At 33.4% G+C, this 9,475-nt stretch overlaps 1 protein-coding gene across 2 annotated transcripts; it reads left to right on the top strand.

Moving 5' to 3' along the window:
* Positions 1–346: 346 nt before the first annotated feature.
* LOC141703549 (plant UBX domain-containing protein 7-like) lies at positions 347–7,552 on the top strand. 2 transcript variants are annotated; one of them, XM_074507036.1, is made up of 10 exons: positions 347–537; positions 2,362–2,489; positions 2,579–2,695; positions 3,369–3,564; positions 3,769–3,846; positions 3,942–4,010; positions 4,811–4,954; positions 5,577–5,679; positions 6,534–6,790; positions 7,155–7,552. In XM_074507036.1, the coding sequence occupies exons 1-10, from the start codon at positions 430–432 to the stop codon at positions 7,317–7,319; spliced, it is 1,365 nt and encodes a 454-aa protein (XP_074363137.1). In that variant the 5' UTR covers positions 347–429; the 3' UTR covers positions 7,320–7,552. The 2 variants fall into 2 exon arrangements, with proteins under 2 accessions (XP_074363137.1, XP_074363136.1); XM_074507035.1 differs by having other exon boundaries at positions 348–537; positions 6,531–6,790.
* The last annotated feature ends 1,923 nt before the right edge of the window (positions 7,553–9,475 follow it).

Below are 9,475 nucleotides of genomic sequence, written 5' to 3'. Positions count from 1 at the left end.
TAGTTTAATATTAAAATAAACCCAATTTTCACTCATATTAATCCTTCTAATTAATCCCTGATTTCTGATTAATTCTAAATCGGTAACTAAACCGGTTAGATCTGATTCCCAATTTTCGCAACACTGGTCAGAAGTACTAAATAAAGATATTTAATATTTGTGCATACATTTTAAAACAAATGTAAAATAATTCAACCAGTAAGTTTAATAACATAATAATTCCATATTAAAACCAAATTAAATTTAAAAACATTGAGAAAACAAGAATAAATTAAAATTAAACCATAAAAACATTAATATTATAATATTAAAGTATTCTACGCTAGCTAGGAGTCGTAGGACTATATAAATTAATCTGGTAGGGCATAGAATCTCCTGTTTTGTCACAACTTCTGGTCTGGTTTAGGTTGTTCTCGTCTTGTGTGTAGCATGGAAAACGACATCGTTGCATCGACGGAACATCAGCAGATTCTGATTTCTACTTTTCTTGATATCGCCGTGGGTCAGACTGTTCACACTGCTACACAATTCTTACAGGTCCATCCCCTCATTACCCTTTTCTAAATTTGTATTTGATTTATAATTTTTTTGGGTTCGAAAGTTATGAAATTTAATGTTATTAGCTTTTGTTATTTTCTTTTGATTTTGGGTAATTGTTTTATTGGCTGCAAGATTGATATGTATGTTTGTGTGTGTATTAAAGATTGTAGCTTTTTTAAAAAAGATTGAGACCCAATAGATATATAGTAGGTTTGAATTTTGATGTAGTAATGTGTGATTTTTTGCACTTTTTTAATGTTTCAGTTCGTGTTTCTTTGTGTTTTGTTATCATGTTTTAGTTAATCTGCACATTGTAGATTGATAGTTGATTTAGCATTGTAGTGAGGTCATTACAGTGAGCTCTTTCTCTTACGTATAGGTAAATGCCTTACTGGTTCAGTTTATTAGGACTAGTTATGAAAAAGGAAAGAGAGTCTAGTGCAACATATCCTAGTAGTTGATGACATGAATCTAAGTCTTTATTCCCGAGTTATGATACTTCTTACTTTAATTATATCTTAACATATAAAGTGTACATAAATTCAGGTTCACAGAGTAATTGTTTCAGTTGATCTGGTTGGTAAATGTCAACTAATCGGAATTGCCAAAATTATTAAGTAATGAAGTACCAACGGTCATACTTAGATGTCCCTCTCCTGTTTAGATTATAAATTTAAAGAAAGGGGAGCAATCTTTATTCATTCTTCTGATGTTCTGGACTTTCGTATGATACAGAAGTACACATCTTTTATTCATTCTTCTGATGATCTGGACTTTCTTATGATAAAGAAGTACACATCTTTTATCTGCTGTATACATATATACACACACCAAAAGATGACTACAACATGCTACACAACCGACTTGCCACCTTAGGTTGAGCAAGTTGGCCCGATTGTCTTTATTTACCCTTACAAAACCAGATAATTTAAATCTTCTCCTCCTTCCAATTTTTTTAAGCTGTTAAGGTAAAAGTTCACATATTAACCAAAAGTTGCCTCTTTAGAATTTAGATTCAGGATTAAGTGGGGATTTTGTTGAGCAGTTTTTAGTCAGATGTAAAACTAGCGGTCTCCATGAATAATGAGATGGTATTTCAGTTGATGAGGATGTTGCTGGAAAATGTACTTCAAGTTGTCATAAATCATCATTTAATGTGTGTGCACACGATGTATCCTGATGCTAAGTATAACGGTACGTGTGACTCTGTGTGTGTACTTCTAGGTTGTCAGATTGGAAAATCAATTAAGTCGAGTCAACGCGGTCTGGCTAGCGGACTAGTCGTCGACAAATTAAATATAGTAAATTTTTTAAATATATTTTATGGTTCTACATATATATCATGCGATGTGGAACACAGTTGTATGCTATTGATTGTCTATTATTTTAGATTAGAAAATAATTTTCTTTATTAATTGTTGTACTAGAATCACAAATTAAGTATAGTTATCACTTATCAGTTAGGAGTAGTTCAGTCTTTTGTAGAATCTTAATCTCCAGACTCCAAGTATTAGGAAAACTGGAAAACTATATATATAATTGTAATTATAATCATTACTAGAGCTGAATTATATGAATTATGCATATTTTATAAAGTCTGTGGATTCTCAGTGGAGAATGGTGTTTATCCCCTTCTTAAACCCTTGTTTTAATATTGGTCTTCATCCCTTTGTCCGTGTTAAATGTCTATCATGTGTCTGCCAAATTAGTTGATAAAACTTCTTTGCAAAGGACTCTGTGCATATGTAGGTTATGAATATTAGCCATGTTCATCTTGGTCTCCAGCTAATTCAAACCGACTGTATTATCTTTTTTATACAGGCCACTGGTTGGCAGCTTGAGGAAGCTATTCAGCTCTTCTATGTTGGGAATGAACATGGAGCTGTAGCATCATCTTCTGAATTTCCTCCATTAATAAATAAGAAAACCCACATTGATGAAAGTTTAAGGTATGTTTTGAGAGAAAATATTATGTAGCTTGCTTTATAGTCATTACTGAATACAGACGTGGATTCTAATTATTTCATTCTTTCTTTAGCGGTTCTGGAAAACAATGGGGTAATGAACATGCATCGCCTCAAAATGAGTCTACAGTACGAGCTCCGTTACCAGTAAAGAGGGATGTCCTCTATGACGAGGAAATGTTGTTTTATGAGTATGCAATCTAATCTCGGACTATCAGTAGAAGTTTTAGTTTATCACTTTAAACATCATATCTTTTTCTTGTCTTATTATCTGTTTGTTGATATTATTTTCTACTTCGCTGCTTCATTTGGCTCTTTTTGAATTTTTTCATTGTTTGTTTCCCGTTTGCTGTGACAAGGGATGCGGTGGTTTTAGTGCTTTACAATTTCCATTCTGCTATAAGGGTTGTGGTAGATTCAGTGCTTTATGAATATCGCTAATCTGCTCTTGCATGTTCATCTTTAAAGTTGAAATACTATATGTGTATGTATGTATACTTAAATATTTGCAATTCTATCGATTTATCTATGCCCCCACCCCCGGCTCTGATGAGCAAGCACACAAATATCTGGTCATTTAATTTACCCATCCATGCATTTAAATGTTGTGGTTTGATGATTGGGTAACTTGAGAGTTTACAGCTTTGTGAAAGCATAGTGCATTTAAGAAATTTCTTGTTTATGCATGGCGTTTAGATGTGTCGTATGTATATTATTTTTGGTTGCTCTGAAAATTATGTACTGTTGCCTTTATTAATGTTATGCCTGAGCTTCTAATGAATTTAATGATGATATTTACTATACTGTTCTATGGCTTTCTTATGATATGTAACACCCATTCCCCCTTTTTCCTTGCTCTTCCAGAGCTGCTAGATTGGGATATCTGGCTCATGACGATAGTTTAGGTGTATCGTTCCGCAATTCGAACCAGGAACTAAAGCATCCTGGGATCTGGGCAGCAGACCAATCTTCTTCATCTGCAGTGGATAATTCTCGAGATAATCTTGCCTCGTTGTATAGTCCTCCTTCTGCATTAATGTTCCAAGGTTCATTTGAGAAGGTAAGAAACTATGTTATGGTCTTTGTTTATATTGCAAGCCTCAAATCTGGGTGGTTATATTAAGATTATTAGTGGCATTACTTGTTTAGGGCTTCTAATCAACGGATTAGGCATTCATTTACATGAGTGTCTAATTTGTATATATTGACTCTTCACATCCAGTTTATCTGACATGGATTTTGTAATCTTTTTTGCATAATGCAGGCAAAAGATGCAGCTAAAGATCAAAACAGATGGCTTTTGGTCAATTTACAATCCACGAGGGAATTTATCTCACATATGGTATTGTTGGCTCACTTCTCTCACATATTCATTAAAATAACATTATATATTTTTTTATGTATGACGGAAATTTATCAATTTGCATGTTCATGCAGCTTAACCGTGACACCTGGGCAAATGAAGCTGTTGCCCAAACTATCAGTTCAAATTTCATCTTCTGGCAGGTTCGTGTTGTTCTTGTATAGCATAATTATTATTCTGGTATTTGTACATAATCATATAATCAAACTATATATTTAGAGGTCTGTCTTTATGTTCACAATTATATATTCTAGTTTAAATCGCTAAAACTTTTGTATATATTTATGTTATATTTGAAAAGCAACTGAACACTGGACACTTTTGCAACTGGTTTTCAATCGGTCTGGGTCTGCAAAATACTGGCAACAACCTACTGATATTGTAGGTTGGGTGACAGAACATGGTCTAAATATGTGATTCTTCTTGTTTTTTCAATTAATGTGCATCTTATGAAATCATGCTAATTAGTTCTTTGCCAAAAAAAGAGAGAGAAAATAAAGTCAGCTGTGGAACTTATATTAGGCATGCTAATTCTAATGCAATAAATGTTGTTGATAAAAGTTTTGGTTAGGCATGCTGTTCAGAGCCTCGGTTTGTTTCGCTGGCGAGGATGCATACGTAATAGAACTTTTTCCATATATGAGATTCGTTTTGTCTTTTTTATAAAAGATATATAATCTTTGGATATGCTGTATACAGCATATATATTTTAAGATAATTATGAAGTTAACCTGCCTAGGAAGTGCCAAAAAGATGAAGCAAGTAGTGCTCTTTCTAGGTTGTTACTTAGCACTAACTTGTAAACACTAATAATGAGGAAAAGCACTTAATTACCATTCACCACTAAGGAGGGTTTGTCTGGGATGGATACGTTCATTTAGTGTTTTCATAATTTACTTTCCTTTTTCCTTCTGAACTTCCTCATCCATATATGTGTCTGTAGGTAGATGACGATACAGAGGAGGGCAGTAAGGTCTGTACGTACTACAAATTGGATTCGAGTCCAATGGTTCTTGTTGTTGACCCTGTTACAGGACAGAAAATGCGATCATGGAAGGGAATGGTTCAACCACAGACATTGCTGGAGGTACATACTTTAAAAATCATGTAGATGTGTATAGGGGACTAGTGCCGTGGTACCGACATTTTATAAATGAAGGGGGTTCAAAATTATAAAGTATAGGTGGAACTCTGGATAATAAATTTATATTTAAAATATGAAGTGAAAAAATTGTCAAAGTATATCCTTCTCCTAACCGGTATCGTCTTCTAACTTTCTTTTGCATTTCATTTCATTTCTTTTGAATTGAATTTTCTTTTTGTAAATCATTCTTATAACAGGCGTTGCTTTTGTTTATATAAGAAATATAGTTCCTAACATTCTACATTCTACATTTGAATTTGACATTGTTATTATGGGAGATACATAGGTGAGTGTGCCACAGGACAGGTGTCATCACTCCAAAATAAGAACTTTTAGAAACCTAGTGTGCCCTGGGAGTCATCACTCCAAAATAAGAACTTTTGAGAACCTAGGTATCTCTATTGTTCAAGAGTGTTGATTGTAGAGTTGTAGAGTTCTACCCAGTAAATTATTGACTGCAAGGTGACTTGAGTGATAATAGGGTGAAAATAATACAAGTATTACTAATTCAAAAGTAGTGCAACTCTAATGCTTTTCATTTTGTAAACCTCGTTTCCTTTTGTAGGATCTGTTACCATTCATGGATGACAGCCCCAAAGATCATCTTGCCAGTTTGTCCCATAACCGAACCCGAGAAGCTTCTCAGGCTTCACCTCAGAAAGTTCATGGTACGTGAAGCACTTTTAGATTACGTTACTGACTTCTTAGATGTGTGTTTTTAGAATGTAAGTTACCTGTGACCGTAACAAAAACAAGTATAATAACTGGAACGTTCTGTTGCAAGCCATGGAAGTATGTGATCAAGAAGCCAATATGTAAATATTTGAAGAGATGATAAGTTTAAAAAGATTAGTAAATGATATTTATAAAATCTGAGGACATCATAATGTGATTTTCTTACTTCTAAATCGATCTCTTCAGACTTCACAAAAAACTATTTTAAGAGCTTTATGCCTTTATTTACTCGGTAAGCTCTACAATGGAATTTCTTACTTCTGGAAGGATCTGTTTTTTGATGTATGAATCTTTGACATTAAGCTCTATTTTGTAGTTTTTCCCATGTTGCACAAGGCTACAAGCCTTCATATTATATATCATAGCATCGTGTCATCGCCTTTATTGTTAGGAGATTACAAGTCTATAAGGATTTTCCACACACGCTTTTAAAATGTAAAGGCACAAGGACTAATTTTTTACATGGTTTGTTGTTTTTACTGTTTTGAACAAGCTTACGAGCAATTGCATGAAGTTTGCAATCATAATTAATACCATGTTGCAATTAAACAACAACTTGGTACCTTTAGGATAAAGTGGAAGAAAGTACTACATTCACAACTTCAGCATATCTTTAATCCCGCTAAGACTAAGTTGCAGATATTTTTGTGCAAAATTTTGCCTTCCCTAATATTCTTGTTATCATCCTATAGCATTTTTAATTGGACAATATATTGTGGGTACCTCTGTTCTTATATGTTTTGGGGTGGACTATAGTTAATTTTTTAATATTTTTTGGTTGCAGCAGATGGATCTAAGGAGGAAGATGAGGAGTTGCTGCTAGCATTAGCTGCTTCAATGGAAGGCATTAAAGATACTAGTGGAGTCTCCAAAAATATGGATATTTCCAATGCTGAGGAAGAAATGCGGAAAACAAAGAAGCCAACATATCCACCCTTGCCTGAAGAACCTAAGGCTGATAAGAGCCTCCTTTGCAGAGTTGGAGTGCGACTTCCCGATGGCCAAAGGCTTCAGAGGAACTTTTTACGTACTGACCCGATACAGGTAAAGGTTTTGCTCCTTTTTATATCATTCTTTACCATCTCCCAATGTGTATTTTAATTGGAGTAATGAAATGACCCTTTGAGTTACCTTGAGAGTGGAGGGTATGGCTGCCTTTGCTCTTTACTCCCATTTGTGTTAAAACTGAACTCGATAGGAATCTTGAGAGAAATACTATTTAAAAATATAATGGCAGAAATATACATTTTCTTTGCTCTCATATGTATTATGGATGGTCAATGTGCAAAGCAATACTTAGACTAGTTATACTTTCTGAGAAATGGAAGTCGGTTATACTGTCCCTGTTCTCGCCTATCTGAAATCACATTTCTAATTACTTCCTCGTGTTGGTTTCATTTGTTTTCAGCTACTGTGGTCATTTTGCAATTCTCAACTTGACGAAGCAGATGCACGGCAGTTCTGCTTAAATCTGGCAATTCCAGGTGCTTCGAAATTCTTAGAATATGAAAGCAACTTGACTTTTGACGAGTCTGGGCTTTCAAACATGATGATCTCAGTCACTTGGGACTGAAGGGAGTTTTATTCTGTCACATCGAATAAATTAATTTTGCCACAATGGGCAAAAAAGGAAATTGGTTTGTTTTTTAGCCATTATAAGCTTAAACTGCCGAATACCATTTTGTATTTTACTCCTGGTGTCGTGTGGTATGAGAAGCCTTTTAGAATCAAGATGTGTTGCATAATGAGGTGTATTAATCTCTTTGGATCTCTATTTATTTATTAGCGCATAGGAATAGTTTTCTACTTTTCTTTTAGTTATGAACTTGTTTCGTCTTAACTCTTACCCAATTTTGCCGAGAGTAAGCTTAGTCCCGGAATTCTCAAAATATTTGTGCTCATATTCGGGTTCTTTCGTCCAAACCTAGTTTTATGTAGAGGAAATAAAGAAAGAAAAGTAGCAATGATTCTTTCGTCGAACCCTGTGTTTTAAGGTGGCTGTTTAACATTTCTTCTCTAATTATATGTACGCTGATCTACCTTGCAAATCTACATTCACTGCATTTGAAATTACCTCCAGAATAATTAATCACCCTTTGCTGACCAAGATGGCAGTAATGCTACTTGTAAGAGGAAGTCCAGGGCAGTGCTAAGAAAGGTGTTATTTCTATGATATAGGATCAATTCGAAAACACACCCTTTCAATGCAATACAATATTTGGTTCTAAAACAGAAAAATGTTATACTGTTCTATATTATAGGTATAAAGTCTAACTGAGTCTATAACTATGCATTTGACTTGCTGTAATGTTGGTATACAAGTGACAAAATGAGAAAAATGGATAAAAATAAGTAATGGGTTGACTTCTACTCCTTCCATTCCAAATTAACAGTCCTATTTGATTTTTTTTATTAATTTGGAAATTAAAAACTATTCGTTCACAATTTCAAAAGACTGAAAGCTATATTTGATGATCTTTAAAATGATACTCCTTCCGTCCCTATATAGTTTACGTACACTATTTACACGTATTTCGAGACTTCAATAAAGTATAGTTTTATAATGTTTTTTCTTAAATTTTTTTTTTGAATAAAAGTTTAAACATGAAACTTTTTTTCAGAATTTTTTTAAAAAAAAATATAATAGATGTATACTTTAATCGAGCATACTGAAAAGTAACGTAAACAATCAGTAGGACGGAGGGAATATATTTCTTATAACTTCCTCAATTATATATATACATATTTTTTCCGTTAAAATTCGGTCAATTTAATTAGAAAAAGTTAAACAATGTAGTTAATTAGAAATGGAGGTGATATATTTATACATTTAAAGGTTCACGCAATAACCTGAAAATCACGTGAATTAAAAATTAATTTTTGTTTCCTATTGTAACAACATCTGTACTTCATAAGAGCAAGTTCAATACTGTATTATTTAAACTTTTAACTCAAAATATAAATAAGAGAAATGAAAATGCAACTTCAACATGCTCTCGGTAGCTTCTTAAATCATTAAGAGCCCCTCTTTCCTCATTATTTTTAAGAGTCACAATTCTATCATAACTTATATTTTATAATAAAATAATCTCTCCACTTCTTTTATCGCTCATATTTTTTTTGTTTTTTTTATAATTTTATGTACTACAATGTACCCATAATTATATAATATTAAATAAAAGAGTGAATTTAAGAATTATTGTTAGAATAGTTGAACATATATTATTTTCCAAAACTTTAATTATATATAATATTTATAAAGAGTGGATTAAGAATTAGGCGGAGTTGATATAACACTAGCTCGACTACCATAGGATTGGCATGCAATAGTCACGTGGGCGGACCGAGGGGGTGGCTGGGGTTGGCTCCGGCCGCAGTAAATTTTTATGAAGGCAAAATTTTACATGTAATATGATATTGTATGATGATTCAGCCCGGTCCATCTTATTCTTTTAACCCTTGTCAATTTTCTGATAATCTAGAATATCATGTAACTCCTTAGTTTTGATGATCACAACACATGAAGCCATCATGTTGTTATTTAAGAATGTTTGCAGGATATAATACTGTTTAAGTATCATGACAGCAAGCTGTCATAAGACAGTAATCTATTTCAGCAAGCTATGATCAACAGTGTCAGAATAACAGCAAGCCAAGATGCACAGTCCAGATTCAACAAGGAAGTCGAATTTCATGGAGACTTTATAGGATCTTCATATATATCAGTTG

Source organism: Apium graveolens, unplaced genomic scaffold (assembly GCF_009905375.1).
Source record: "Apium graveolens cultivar Ventura unplaced genomic scaffold, ASM990537v1 ctg673, whole genome shotgun sequence".
In the NCBI taxonomy this organism is placed as follows: domain Eukaryota; kingdom Viridiplantae; phylum Streptophyta; class Magnoliopsida; order Apiales; family Apiaceae; genus Apium; species Apium graveolens.
Note: the sequence above shows the minus strand (reverse complement) of the source record. Positions and strands in the feature narration are given on the sequence as shown.